The sequence below is a fragment of the Petaurus breviceps genome, unplaced genomic scaffold (assembly GCF_028583685.1).
Source record: "Petaurus breviceps papuanus isolate PSGF00001 unplaced genomic scaffold, PetGlider_PUasm1.0 151, whole genome shotgun sequence".
NCBI classification, from domain to species: domain Eukaryota; kingdom Metazoa; phylum Chordata; class Mammalia; order Diprotodontia; family Petauridae; genus Petaurus; species Petaurus breviceps.
The window spans coordinates 1,314,045-1,329,495 of NW_027185712.1; the positions used below are offsets into that span (position 1 = coordinate 1,314,045).

The window sequence follows — 15,451 nt, forward strand, 5'->3', positions numbered from 1 at the left end:
TGTAGTTGTTTGCATAGTCATGTGATTAGATTTTGAGCTCCTTGAGGTCAGGGATCATCTTTTGCCTTTCTTTGTATCTTCAGTGCTTAGAACAGTGCGGGGCACACAGTGAAAAGTTTAATAAATGTTTTTGATTGACTTATATATCTTATATGTACCTAGTTATTTTCATGTGATATCTCTCATTAGAGGTAGCTAGGTGGTGCAGGAGATGGAGGGCTGGTCCTAGAGTCAGGAATAACTGAATTTAAATCTAACTTCAGATACTAATTAGCTGTGTGGCCCTGGCAAGTCTGTTAACCTCTGTCTGACTGTTTCCTCAACTGAAAATAATAAAAATACCTATCTCCTAGAATTGTTGTGAGGATCAAATGATATAATATTTATGAAAGAACTTATTCCAGTGTCTGATACATAATAGGCACTTAATAAATTCCTTCTTCCTTTCTTCTTTCTTTCCTTCCTCTCTCCCTCCATTCCTCCCTTCCTTCCTCCTTTCCTCTTCTTTTCCTCCTTCCCTCCCTCTTTCTCTCTTTCCCTCCTTCCCTCCCTCCTTCCCTTCTCTTCCCTTCCCTTCTCCCCTTCCTTCTCCCCTTCCTCCTTCCTTCCTTCTTTCCTTCCTTCCTTCCTTCCTTCCTTCCTTCCTTCCTTCCTTCCTTCCTTCCTTCCTTCCTTCCTTCCTTCCTTCCTTCCTTCCTTCCTTTCTTCCTTCCCATACTTTCCATTGGAATGTAAGCTCCTTGAGGATAGAGACAGTCCCCTCCCCTTTTCTTTGTGTCCCCAGAGATTAGCACAATGCCCGGCATATAGTAGGTACTTTAAAACTTGTTAACTGACTGACTTTCAAGACCTCTGGCTTCAATCCTGAATTGAATTTAAAGGCAAAAAGGAGCTCTCTTACCTTCATTTCATTTATCTTGAGTTTCTACTAACAATTGATCATCTTTATCCTTTCCTTCCCTTGTCTGAAGATCTTAGACTAGGATCTTCCCTAGAATGTTTTTCAACTAAGAGAAAAGAATATTTCTAAGAACTTGAGGTGGAAAAAAGGGAGGAATCAGATTGGTCCTTACTACTAGGACCACTGTCTGGAAAAACCCTGTTGTAGATAAAGTTTGCATTTCTGTTCTCTTCTCTCCTCTCAGCAGTACCTTGTTCCCAAGGGGTTTCTTCTCTCCTCAAAAGCTCCAGTTTCTTCCCACTCTGTTTCCCCTTCCCTATGGTAGATTATTATCTGATCCTTATAAGGATCACATTCTTACAGGTGAGAAAATTGAGATTAAAAGATGAAGTCATCTATCCAGTGCCATTGGACCTTCCACTGAGATTTTTGTGTATGTGAAGGATGTATAAATAGGAAGGAAAATGAAGAGAATGGGGTGCTTAGGGGGGAGAGGAAGGTAGAGTGAAAGAAGAGAAAATAATGAAAGATAGAAGGAATGACAGGAGGGAAGAAAGTGAGAGAAGAAAAGGGGATAGAAGTATTTTTGAATGTCTCTTCCTCAGATAGAATGGAGAAGCAGACCCAAACCCAAAGGCAGAAAAACCAGAGAACTTTATCACACAGCAGATATAAAGATAGATACCTTTGAGCCAGTCTGCATATTCTCTCATATCTCCAGTGACATAGCCAATGGCTCTAGGGATGAACCTTCTCCCTCGCCATGATGAACTGGTCCCTTCATGACTGTCCAGCTTCATGACAGTAGGGTTATTCTCCATGGTTATTTTCCCTGGCTCCTTAAAGAAAGAAGAGAACTTATTATTATTTCCATTCGTAAACCAGAATCTTTGGAAGATCAGGGCTATTTAGGGCTGTTTCATTTGGAAAAATGTGATGATGCTCAGTAAAGAAAGCACCACTATTTTCCTTTAGAAAGGGAAATAAAGTTGGAGAGGATCCCTTAAACTTAGCCTGTCATCAAAATCCCATTTATCCATAAGATTACATGGAGAAGAGCAGGACTTCATTTAATCATGCTATTTCCCAGCTGCAGGCTAGCTGTCAGGGAAGCTTTTGCTTGTACAATAAGAAATTGGCTTACAAGAATGGGAATGGATTGTCCTAACATTAGTGCAATTTAGAGATGGATGTACATGCACAAAATAATTTGGTTCTCAACTAAGAAAGACAGCTTTCTTAGCTAAGTTGTTTTTCTCCAGAAAGGTCTTTTTTAAATGAAAAGTTCTAAATGAAAAAGATTTAGAGATCCCAAGGTAAAAAAAAAAAAAACCCAGATTAATTTGTATGTGCTCATTAGTATTGCAATTAGATTGATTATTTTTCAAAAAGTATTGATTGAGGGAACCAGGGATCCCGATGATCCAAAATTGATCCAAACTGAATTTTTATTTAGGTTCGGATTTTCAGGGACATGCTGTACTATGTAAAGTGAGACACAGTTGTATTATTCTAAAACAAATCCCCTCCCCTATAAGTCAAATGGACAAGTGACTACTTGAACTTGTATTCGAGTTCTCCAAACATATTGTGGCTGTGACTGTGGGACTCTGTTTTTTTCGACTATTTGAGTCCAATGAAATAGCCCAATAGCGTCTTCCATCCAAAGGGTTTTGGAGATACAGAAGGGAAGAAACTGTGGATAGCAACAGCAAGAGTAAAACAAGAATACAAATGGCATAATCATGAAAAGAATGGAAGAAACCAATACCAAGAGCATAATTGGGATAAATGTCTCATAGGAAAATACTAATGACAAATCAGGAGAATGCCAATGAAATACCCAGAGTAAATATGCAAAGGAAAATACCAGAGACATGACCATGATAAGTATGCAGAGAATGCCAGATATACCTCAGATTAATTATTCAAATGAAAACCCAATGACTTAAGGAAAACAAGTATGCAAAGGATATTGCCTATAACATAACAAAGATAATTGCACAGAAGGAGAATCTCAGTGTCTTACCCAGGAGAAGTATGCAAAGGACAAGACCAAAATCATAACTAGGAAAATTATGCAAAAAAGGAAACCAATGTCAACCAAAATAAACATGCATCTACTATATAATCAGGATAAGTGTGAAGATGCAAATGTTAATGACATACTGAAAAATAGCTAAGTATGCAAAGGAAAATGCCTTAAATATAATCACACATAGGGTTTTAAGCAAAAGAAAATACTGATAATATAACCAACAGTAATATATTGAAAAATTGCCAAGTTCACAACCACGAGGGTACAAAAATACCAATCACCTAGCCAAAATCAGCATGCAAAGAGAGGCTATATGCCATCATCTCAGTCAATGTCCAAAAAAGAATTCCAATTATATAATTAGGAGAAACGTGCAAAATGAGGGACCCTGTGCCATACCTGGTACAAGTGTGTAACAGGAGCAGACCAAGAGGACAGAGCCACGATAAACATAGACTAGAAGAATGTTTATGACACAAGGGTCTACTACATAGTATGAACCCAGTGCTGGAGATAATAGCAGTAATTTTTTTTTTTTTTATGTGGGAATGGAGGAAGGGCAGATAGGATACAGACCCATGATTTACTAGCTTCTGGGAATTCCTGGTAGGGAAATTTCCCTAGCTGTTAGAAATAGCCAACTCTTCTATAATTTACAACTAATTTTCAGCCTTATAGAGTTGCCTAGGGCACTGAGAGACTTAGGATCTTTTCTAGGGCCACACAGCTTGTGCCAGGGCAAATTTTGAACTCCGATCTTCCTGCCTCCAATGCCCGCCTTCAATCTTCTGCCATGCTACCTCTCATGTTAAGGAAAAATGGAGGGGGGGAGTCAGTGACATGACCTGGGTATGCGTGCAAAGAAACATGGACAAGAGCAGAACTGCAATTACATTGCAATAGTGTAGCCATGGTAAGAGGACCACAGGAAAATGCCCAAAGCATAAAACCATAATGAGACCAGTAGAGAATACCAGGGTATTACAGTGATGGCAGTTTGATAGCAGAAAACCCAGGACAGGAGCTGGATGAGTGTCCAGAGATAGGCCTAGTCCTTTCTCATTGGTCAGGCTGGGAACAGATGCTATTGATGAATGCTAATTGTGGGATTTGCTTTTTGATGCCCATCATTGCATTTACAAAAAAGATCATTACTAGAGAGCAATTAATTCCTGGAATTCCTTACTATTAGATCTTTTGGCTTTGTATTTTCTTTTACTTTCAGTGGAAAGATAAACATTTGCACTGTAGCCACAGGGTCACATTATCTGTCTAGCTGACTTAGATGATTGCCATCTCCCTCCCCTTCTCCTGACAGTGGTACATGATTAGTTATTAATGGAAAAATGCAAGATAATTATTTAATGAATTATGGACCAGGAACACTTTGCTTTGGTAAAAGAGTGAAACAATATTAGCTACTAGAGTCTGAGATTCTTCCATTGAGCTTGTTCCAGTAGAATGAAAGCAGCTTGAGGGCAAGAATCATTTGAACAATTTTATCTCTGATCCTAATACAATGCTATGGGAACATAGTAGGCATTTAATAAATATTTGTTCCATTGAATTGAATCTTTATGGGAAGATGATCTTAGACTGACAACTCCCAGAGTTCGAGACATGCATTAAACATCAGTCAGTTGACTCCAGGCACAAGCACTTTGAAAGTGCCTTTTGATATTATTTGAAGGATTACATTGCTAGTTGGATACAGCATCAAATAAGAGACTTGAGCGCTTGGTTTTTAAAAGTCAGAGAGAGAGAGGGATAGAGAGACAGAGAGAGATAGAGACAGACAAAGACAAAGACACAGAGATAGATATACAGAGATGTGAGATGGGTTAAAATTCTCCCTCTCCTAGAGTACGTGTCCTCTTCAGAACTGGAAAATTCTGCAAAAGGCACAGTACTCTGGTCAAAGCAAAGGAGATCAATCTAGCAACCTAGCTTTCTGTGTATTCAGAATTCTGAATGGGAAGGAGGGGTGAAAGACAAAGGCCAACATTATGTGTCCTCTGATTAAAAGGCCACCTAGACATAAAACATATTCCAGGGTGTATATATTCATGCTCTCAAACTTGTGGATTAAAAAAAAAAAACTATGATCCCTTTGCTATTCTGGAACTTTGGAAATTGAGGTATGAATGAAACCAGGTAAGAAAAAACTGGCCAGGGGCAGCCAGGTAGCACAGTGAATAAGAGCACCAGCCACAGTGTCTAGATGACCTGGGGGATCGAATCCCAGGCTCAGATACTCAGCACCACACTCAGAGATAACTGGCAGTGTAACCTTCAGCAAGTTACTTAACCCCAATTGCTTTAAAAAAAAAAAAGAAAAAGAAAAACCTGGCTAAGAACAACTGTCCAAGCTACAGAAGTAAAAATAAAGGTCAAATCATATTATCTTTTCTACAGATTGACAGCTTGACACATATAAGGTTTATTACTGCTTTTTTTTTTGGCCATAGTTTTGCTTCTAGGAGGAAGGAGGGTTTTTTCATTCTTAAAAATACCTGCTGTTGCCTCCACAGAGTCTTAAAGATATTTCTTCTAGAATTCTAGAATATCACAGAGCAATTGTATATGGCTCAGACTTGTAAATATTTTGATTATAGGTAAGATAGATTTCACCAGTTTAAATGGAAATTTTCAATTTCTGGTCACCCAAGAAACTTTGTAATATCAGAATACTTTTTCTGTGGCTCAACTTGCTCTCTCTCTTCCTCCTTCCCCCATTAATCTAGACATTAATTGGGCAATTTGGAAAACATTACATGAGGAATGCTTGGCACCCTTTCACCAATATTCTAGACTGCAGTTATGGAGATTGATTGTAATCTTAGCTAAATTGACAAAGGAAAAAAAAAGGCAATAAAAAGATCAATATTATGCAAGATTTGACTACACTGGAAGTGGAAAAATAAGGGGAAAGGAAATTGAGTGAAAATTCATTCAATGATCCATCCCAACATCTATCGTACACCTGTGCATAAGGCACTGTGTAGCAGTTATGATTATAGGAATTCATTTGTAGCCTGATTTTCCTTCTTGGTTTGCCAGTGACTTGCAGACATCATTAACTCAATCATTTCTATACCCCAGATGATTTTCCTTCACTCACTCAATGTGATTTATTAGTCCCAAACTTCCTAGCACACATTTCCCAGCCTGCCCACCCAGTTACCTGGTTTCAGAGGGAGTATTAGGCATTCAAAGACGGCACTGATACAGGTCAGTTTGAGTACTTGTCAGATATCAGCCAAGAACTCCCAGGAATTCCCACACACATGCACATTGCTATGAGCCAGGTCCCAGGGATCATCCACAGAGAGGAATTGTTTTGAAATAGGCGTACCTGTTCCTCCAGCCCATCCATAAGGCGTGAACTTAGATGTGTGCCTTGGGCTTCTGCCTCAAAAGTTTTGTTTCCAAAATTGTTTGTCCAAAGAATTTTATGTGGGGTGTCACCAATGCCATTCAAAGCAGGTCCATTCATCCTTCCTTTCCTCCATATGACAAAGGGTAAAAAATATGTAAATCAGGAAACATTCCCTCTGCTGAAGTGCAATGTGGAGTATAAGATGGAGGCCAGAATGCCAGGAATGAAGTAGAAATTTAATGATCATACATTACTGGGCCTATTGTACCTCCTGATCAAAATATGTACAAGACTAGAGAAAATAAGTCCCAACATTTTTACCAACAAAATGCTGGTTGCGGGATGAGATGATTTATTCTGAGATTCTATCCCCTTTCTAGCATGACACATCAAACTCCCAAAAGACCAAGGAACAGATTCTGATTCCAATATCATTTCAGAGCTCTCTTCAGTGAATTGTCAGTATGTTCAGGAACTTTTTCCTCCCAGAGCTATTTGATTTGATTCCTTGAAAAAATAAAACTAAATTTTCATGTCTCCATTTTGTGGTCAAATGCAGATATGAAAAGCAGGCAAAATTATGGTGATATTTTTGGACTATGAAAAAAAGCAAAAAAAGGGGGGGGGCACGGTTTGGGAATGATTTTTTTAGACAATACTCAGAGAAAGTTTTATTCACTGCCAAGCTTTTCACCTGGTAGTTCAGATGAGGAATTCTTTTGCTTTCAAACTAGCAGAAGGATTAAACAAAATCTGTCGGTAGTATGCTTTCTATAATTCAACAAATAACAGGTATTTTAAGACACTTCCACAAGATGTTGTTCTTTCCTCAAAAGTAGGAATTCTAAACCATATTCGAAAACAATAGAAAGTTAGCTAGCAGGACAAAGTCTAAGAACTCGAAAAGCTATAGGTAAAATACCTAACATCCTTGATTCCATCTTTGGAGAGGACTCCATTATGTCTAAGAATACCACCCTTACTTAAGAGGTTCCAGGGTAAGTGCCTTAATTTCATTTGTTGGGTTGGTCTGGAACTAAAAAGCTTCAATATAGTAATTAAGGCCTGCTACCAACTGGCTACCCCCTGAATTAAATCTCTTTCACTATTCTATGGTGCTGTATGTTTGAAACCCATAAGGCTGAAGACTGGCATTCTTTAACTCTTAAGGCAAGTGTCACTTTTAAGTTATAAAATCAACTGATGGGTTTAAAACAAAATCTCCAGTTGTATAACATATAGGTTTTTTTTTCCTTCTAATGAGGGATATTCAAATATGTATGGTCTAGTCTGAACAGAACTTTTGTCTTTAAGGGCATGCATTTGGTACTTACAAATAGTCTCTAATTTGGGTATTCTCAGCTCTGATGCAGCAGGTGGAGCCCAATCTCCTTTAAAGCCAAAGGCTGTAATAAGAAAAAAGAAATTGCCCTATGTTCTACTCCCTGGTAAATTATTTTTTTTTTCTGTTATCTGTGAGTCAAATTCTGGAAGTTTGCACATATGTGACAGTACCATCAAAACTGTCCTACCCAGTGACTTCAGATGTGATTGAATAGCTCTTTCCATTCAATATGTGCTTTTGTGAAACAAACTTTCTCAGCAAGACAGGACACGTAGAAAAGCATATAAATCCATAATTAGGAAGGGCCATACCCTGTGCCTCATTTATTCCCACTGAGTCATAGAAATACAAAGTTTCCTATGCCATTTAACTATTTCAAGAACATAAGCTTCTTCATCCTGGATATTGTTCATGAAATCCAGAGGAACTTAGAATCACTGCCTTTGGGCTGGAGATTTCTGAAGTCATTAGGTCATGAGATCAAATATAGGTTTATAGTTGGAAGGACCTTTAGAGGTCACCTGGTTCACTCTCCTTATTTTCTGTAATAATAATATCTAGCATTTATAATAGCACTCGAAAGTTCACAAAGTCCTTTACACATGTTATCTCATTTGGTCCTCACAACAGCCCTGGGAAGTAAGTGATTAACACAGGGTGTCTTGGAAATGCAGTTTTAAGCATTAATAATCTAGTCTTATTCATTTAAACTCAATAGCTAAACTACATTAAGATTTTTAGGGACATGCTATATATATTATCCCCACTTTATAAATTAGAAAACTAAGGTGGAGAGGGGGTAAGTGATTCACCCAAGGATACAGAGGTAGTGTGACAGAGCCAATATTTGAACTCTAATTCCAAAGCTGGGTCGGCTAATTGAGAAAACTGCAGTTTAGATAGTAAGGGATTTGTCCAAGGTGACATGGGGAGTTAATGGCAGAACTCACCTCTGGGACTCCAAATTCAGGGTTCCACTGAATGACTATTTAGCAATCAACGGCATTTCCTTGTCATATACATCCCCTGTCATTTTTTGGTCAAATTTATTCTTTTTACCCTGTCTTAACAATCAGCAACAAAGAGGAAGCAAATACCTCACAGGACAACAATTGTGCATTCAATCCTTCTTAAAGAAGCTGGTTTGGGTTAAAAGAAAACAAAAACCAGAGGGGGGGGGGGGCTAGGTGGCACAGTGAATAGAGCACCAGCCCTGGAGTGAGATCTGAGTTCAAATTCAGGCTCAGGCACTTAACACTTACTAACCCAGTGACCTTGGGCAAGTCACTTAACTCCAATTGCCCTGCCCTCCCCCCTACAAAAAGCAAAAACAAAAACAAACAATCCCCTCCCCCCCCCAAAAAAAAACAACAACAAAAGCTGACTGCATCCTTAGAACTGTGCCTTTAGAGCTAGTCAATTTAGTTCAGGCATACAGAAAAACTGCAGTTTTCCAAAGAGGCAAGGAGGAAATAAAGAAATGCAAATAAACAATAACACAAATTATCCAGGAATGAGGAAAACCCAAAATAACAGACATTAAAGAGGATACTTACAAACTCTCTGGCTTCTCCCTGGCAGAAAGTAAGGCTGATAAAACCTTGAGCCAGGCTCTTTGAAAAGCGAGAGCGCTAAGTAGAAGGAAGATATGGTTGGGGAGGGAGTCATCTAACAGTTTTTATATACCACATACTCCACTCCACATATAAATACTGGTGAAGTGTCTCCTCCCACTTCTGGTATAAGAGGCCAAGAAATGCTGAAGAACTAGTCATTTAACCTTTCCACCTTAAACCTTACTTGGTCGTTGATATGGTGCCAAGCCTGGACCATCTTTTCCTCTGGTTTCTAGGGTATTTGTCCTGCTGGCTTTCTTTTCTTTCTCTAAACCGCTGTCTTGGAAACAACCTCCCAATGTGCCATCCCATCTCCTTCCCCTTCTTTCTCCCTCCCACCCCCAAGAGTCCCAAACTTTTGAATCGCTTCCTTCTCACTGGACTCCAGCAGGGAAAAAGCCAATAAGACGTCATTTTAGCCAGAAATTGCTCCTTGAGTTAGGCTGCTCCCCAATGGGTCCTGCATTGACAAGGCAATTTTTCTTAGTGTGGCATTTTTCTCTATGACAGAATTAACTCCTGGACAAATTCATTCTTGAAAAATCCAGAACTTGAGGAGAAAAACCATCCTTCCCTATCCCTATGTTGAACATGTCTAAGTTCAAGCCCCTTCATAAAAGGGATCCCTCTTCTGGAAGACATGGTCCCATAGTCCTCTCTCAGGATAAACTGGTATGTTTGCAAAGGTTGGAGGCAAACATTTCTTAACCAGGTGAAATTGAAAGCAAAGTTGAAACTCTCTTCTTTCCTTCCTTCCTTCCCTTTTCTTCTCCAGCTTCAGGGTTATGGCATTCCTCTTTATAACAGACCTTGAGGCCTTTGCTTCAGTTGTGGATGAAATTTAAATGAGCGTTAAAAAGGTGGCTGTAGCATTGGTGACTGCCAGCTTCTCTGGCCCCTGCTACTTCACCAGAGCCTGGACCGTGATAACCCTTGTCAGCATTCAGCACCAGTATCGGATCTGTACAGAGTAAACTCTCTGGCACCACCCACTGGATAATGGCCAGACTTGGTCTGAAACATCCACAAATGACAATGCTCCCAGTACACATGGCATCCTTTCAGGTGGATTAGAGGATCCTAGATTAAGAACTGGAAGGAAACTTGAAGCTTTTTAGTTCAGCCTTTTTATTTTACAACTGAGGACACTAACACCTGGAGAAGTGACTTGTCTAAAGTCACAGTAAGTGCTAAGTGCCTGAGGCTGGATTTGAACTCAGGTCCTCCTGACTCCAGGGTGGGTGTTCTATTCATGGCAACATGAAGACCTGAACCCATGTTCTGTTTCTAAATAAAGTCATCTTTCTACTCTGCCTTGGTGGTTTTTCTATACTAATGCTGTACTTTCTTCTCTACTCCTAAAACTGCCAGGGAGATAGGCAAGGATGGGGTCAGGAACATAGCTGGGAGTTTGGGGAGCTAGGTGATGGGGGGCAGAGGTCACACTATGCTACAGGCCTTTTACTCCCAACATTTTGACCCAAAGAAAAGATCTGAATGAAGATCAAGGACCGAAAGGGGGAAGCATTCCTAAAATATGAAGGGAAGAGAGACCTTGATGATGGTGGGGGCTGCTAAATGGGAAGAATCACATGCATATGAAGCCCAGTTAATAGAGTCTCATTCTTGTCTTCCTACAGCTATCTCACCAAGTCACTGACAAGAAACCTGTCCCGGCAGGGTTTACTCCCAGAGCCTGGAAATCAGCCAAGCCTGGTTCTTGATAAGTGTAGGGGGATGGGTGTCATGGTATATATAAGAAGAAGTGGGCAGTGGACCAGGAGTCAGGAAGATGCAGATTCAATTCCCTCCTCAAAGACCATGGGATTTGGGGTAAGTCACTTAACCCGATGCCTTGGGCAACTCGGTGTAAGGATAAGTTGCTGAGTATATGCTGATCTGCATGGATAGGAGCCCCCTGATCTAGAGTTCTTCATATCAGTGAAATCATAGGTCCAGCCCAAATATATACATGCATACAAACATGTGTGTGTATGTGTCCCTGTTTATAAGCTTCCAAGGACTAACAAGATAATTTCCTTCCCCCTTTAATTTGGTTAGTTGTTTTATCCCTGAGATAGAGATAAATCACTTATAAAGTATCTACTATGTACTAGGAATTATGCCAAGTGCCAGAGATAGAAATACAGAGAAGTGAGAAAGTTCTTGCCCTTAAAGAGATTATATTCTAATGGAGAAGAACAAATATAAATGGGATCTTGAAAGCTGGGACATGGTGTATAAAACTAGCATGGAGGTCAGGCTCACCTATCAGAACCCAGAATCCCTGGGGTACACCAGTCCCCCTCTTTTTTTGTCTTTTTGGAGGGGGAAAGGTAGGGCAATTGGGGTTAAGTTACTTGCCCAAGGTAACTCAGCTAGTAAGTGCTAAGTCTCTGAGGCCATATTTGAACTCAGGTCCTCCTGACTCTAGGGCTGGTGCTCTATTCACTGCACCACCCAGTTGCCCCTACCCATGCCCTTTTAAACAGAATGAGATTCTTACTTATACCATTAGGTAGCCAGCTCAGCCTGGTGGTCTCTACTCTTGACAAACACTTCCTTTCTCTTCTTGCCCCAGCTCCTGAGTGTTCCTAGCCACTACCTACAACTGTCACAGAGGCTTGAGAAGCAGAGACTGAAGTCTGCTGGTCAGAGCATCTGTTCACTGAGGGAATGCATCGCAACTACTGCCTCAGCCGCCCAGTTTATCTCAAGAAACATTTATTGTCCTGCTCCTGGTGGCTCTGAAGAAGCCCCATGGGCTGCACTCTGGGCTGTGGAATTCCATCCTTCCCTCTAAGCTGAGACTCCATCCTGGTTCTTAGTTGTAAGTGCCTGAGGCACTGCAGGTCTATCCCTAGATGTCACTGCCAGAGGAGCCCACAGTGTTCTAGTAGGTCTTAACATTCATGTTCCTGTAGTCATAAAGGGCTCAGTTAGTCAGCTTTCTCCTGGCATGCCAGGCCTGAATAATTTTTTAGTCCTCCTAGTTTTCCGTTAGAAAACTTTAGCACAAAGACTTGGAAGACAAGTTTAATTTTCTCAATTTTTCATCTTTTTCCTCAATTCCTGGGCAGGAGAGGGGCAGACTTTCTTCAGGACTCTGATTCAGTTTGGCCAACCGAGGGCTGAGGAGGAGCCTGTGTCCCACAGAGGGCAAGGCCAACACCTCATCCAGTTCTCCTCCTCCTTCCACCAGAAGCTATGCCTACCATCTGCAGACCTTCATCCTGGGGAGGTCATACTCTCAAGGCAAGCCACTCCATATTTTCCCTTGGAATCCTAGAATATTACCCTGCATGAATAGCCCTTTCCTTTCCTACCTCCTCTAAAATTCTTATCCCCATTCCACTCAGTCCTATACATCTCCAGACACATTTGGCCTCTACTAATCCCTTCCACTCTTTGAAGAGGCAGCTGGTGGCTCAGTGGACAGAGCCTCAATTAAAATCTGCCCTCAGATATTTATTGGCTGTGTGACTGGTTAAGTCACTTAATCTCTGTTTACTTCAGTGAAATGGGGATATTGAAAGCATCCACCTTGCTGGGCTGTTGTGAAGATCCATTGAGATAATGGTCTTAAAAATACTGCTTATTGGGGTGGCTAGGTGGTGCAGTGAATAGAGCACCAGTGCTGGAGTCAGGAGGACCTGAGTTCAGATCTGGCCTCAGACACTTGACACACTTACTTAGCTGTGTGACCTTAGGCAAGTCACTTAACCCCAATTGCCCCACCTTCCTCCCTCTAAAAGGCAAAAAAAAAAAAATGCTGGTACATAGTAGGTACTATAAAAATCTTTATTCTCTTCCCCTTTCTGCTCTATTGGGAAACTATTGTAAAGATATCCCCTGATTTCTTTTTCCTCAATTGTTTTTTTTTCACTTGCATCAGTCAAAGTCTGGCTTTCCCTTTAGAACATCGCATCCCTGGCTAGTTTATCTGTGGGAGTAGGCCTAGCTTCTTGGAATGTGACAGAGGGGTTGGCATACTCTTTACCTTGGAGAATTCTAAGACATCTATCTCTAGATAGATTAGGAATATGACCTTTGAATTCTTTTCCAACTCAAATAATCTATACTTCTAAATGTCTGAGAGTGCTACATTTGTGACTTAGCACCCAAACCAGTTGGCCAGTCAACTGAAAACAGAATTTTCCACTTTCTACTTGCTGTGACCCAGGAGAGATAGACTGAGTTAAAGGTAGTTAAGTAATTTTAAATGATCCCCTAGTTGTAAATCCAGTGACCTTTACTGTATTTCTCATTCTCCTCAATCACTAGGTAGCATTTATTACTGATAGTTCTCTCCTCCTTCTTGATAGTCTCTCCTTCCTTGGCTATTATGTTGGTGTTTGGTCATTGACCCTTTGTGACCCCATTTGGGGTTTTCTTGGCAAAATACTGGAGTGGTTTGCCATTTCCTTCTCCAGCTCACTTTACAGATGAGGAAATTGAGGCAAACAGAGTTAAATGACTTGCCCAAAGTCACATAGCTAGTAAGTTTATGAAGCTGAATTTGAACTCAGACCTTGACTCTAGGCCTGGTGCTCTATCCAGCTACTTACTTGGCTTTTATAACCCCATACAATTCTGGTCCTTTTGCTACCTCCCTTTATCCCTTGTATCTCCTTCATGGGTCTTTCTTCTTTTTGCCCCATAAGAATAGACCCTCTCTCAGGTCTGTCTTTGATTTTCTGTTCTCTCCATATATTTTCTTTCAAGGCATCTATTGACTTCAATGAATTCCTCCAAACAAATGATTTCCTAATCTAATATCTATCAATCTTAATTGAGTTCCTGTCCATTTCCCTGTCTCCAAATGCCCATTGAATGTTTCCTCTTGGATGTCATACTACTGACTTCAAACTCAGTGTGTTTGAACTAAATGGATGCTCATCCTCCTACAAACCAGCTTCCCTTCCTTGTTTCTCTCTTTCTGTCGGTAGTGCCACTATTCTCCTAGCAACTCAGGTTAGAACTGTCAGAGTCATCTTGTATTCCTTTCTCTCCCCCATCTGCTACTATCCTATCAGTCACCAAGTCCTGAAGATTCTTCCTTCCCAATACTGGATCTCTTAAACTTGTCCCTTCCTGCCTACTTTCAATACTTCTGCCCTAGCACACACCCTTACTACTTCATACCTGGACTAGACATATAGTATCATAAAGTTGAAAGGGACCTTCCATAAGTCCCCTCTACCACATTATGGACACTTGGACCTCCAGCCTCTCCTTGAAAACTTCCCATAATATAGAACTCAGGATATGCACAACTCATTCCATTTTCAAACAGTTATAATTGTTAGGAAGCACTTAATTGAGCTTTTCCCCTATAACTTATGCCCAGTGGTCCTTGTATTGCCTTTTAGAGTAATTCATAAGTCTGGCTCCTTTTTGTATGGCAGACTTTCAAATATTTTTAAGACTATCATACTCTTCCTTTTCTCCAGATCTGCTCTGCCCAGTTTCAACAGTTGCTTATATGGCACAGTTTTGAGTCTCACCCTCCTGGGTGTCCTCCAACAGTTTGTTCCTATCACTTTTACAACTTGGAACCTAGAAATAAGCGCAATACTTTAGATGTGGTCTGAGCAGGGCAAAGTTCCTTGGGACTATCACCTCTCTCATTTTGGGTACTGTCCTTTTATTGATGCAACCTAAGACCTCGTTAACTCCTTTTCAATGTACTAGTCTAATCATTTCACTTTAATCTTAATATTTATACAATTGTTTTTTTTTTTAACTTGAGTACAAAGACTTTGCATTTCTCTTTATTTGATTTCATCTTAATCTAGCCTATTGAGATCTTTTTTGAATCCTCATGCTCTAATTCAAAATATTTGCTCCATAGAATTTTTTAGTGTCAGTAAAGATCTTTTAAACTGATTTTTATTAAGATATTTTATGTTCATATCACTCACAGTTCCCCTGTAATTCCTTCCTCCTTTTAGACAGTGATCTCTTATAATGAAGAATTTTTTTTAAGAGGAAAAAGAAAAAAATAGGGAAAACAATATATACCATTGGAAAAAAATCTGATTTTTATATGCACATGTGCCCTCTCACCTTTTCTAAGTATCTGGTGGAGGTGTCTTTTATATGTCTTTATTGGGGCCAAGCTTGTTCTTTAATATTTTACAACAACACCCAGTTTTGATTATTTTGGGAT

At 40.1% G+C, this 15,451-nt stretch overlaps 1 protein-coding gene across 4 annotated transcripts in view; it reads right to left on the bottom strand.

Annotated features, from left to right (window-relative positions):
* The window catches only part of SLC14A1 (solute carrier family 14 member 1 (Kidd blood group)), a 54,827-nt gene extending 44,587 nt beyond the window's left edge, over nucleotides 1-10,240 (bottom strand). For 2 of the 4 annotated variants that reach the window (XM_069075398.1, XM_069075397.1), the window contains exons 1-4: nucleotides 9,220-10,240; nucleotides 7,653-7,724; nucleotides 6,295-6,445; nucleotides 1,587-1,740 (exon numbers count right to left, since the gene is read on the bottom strand). In XM_069075398.1, coding sequence (XP_068931499.1) covers nucleotides 1,587-1,740; nucleotides 6,295-6,435 — 295 coding nt within the window. In that variant the 5' untranslated portion in view covers nucleotides 6,436-6,445; nucleotides 7,653-7,724; nucleotides 9,220-10,240. Of the gene's footprint in view, nucleotides 1-1,586; nucleotides 1,741-6,123; nucleotides 6,248-6,294; nucleotides 6,446-7,652; nucleotides 7,725-9,219 lie in introns of those variants that run through there. The other 2 variants (XM_069075399.1, XM_069075405.1) reach the window with 2 other exon arrangements.
* Between the last annotated feature and the right edge of the window lie 5,211 nt (nucleotides 10,241-15,451).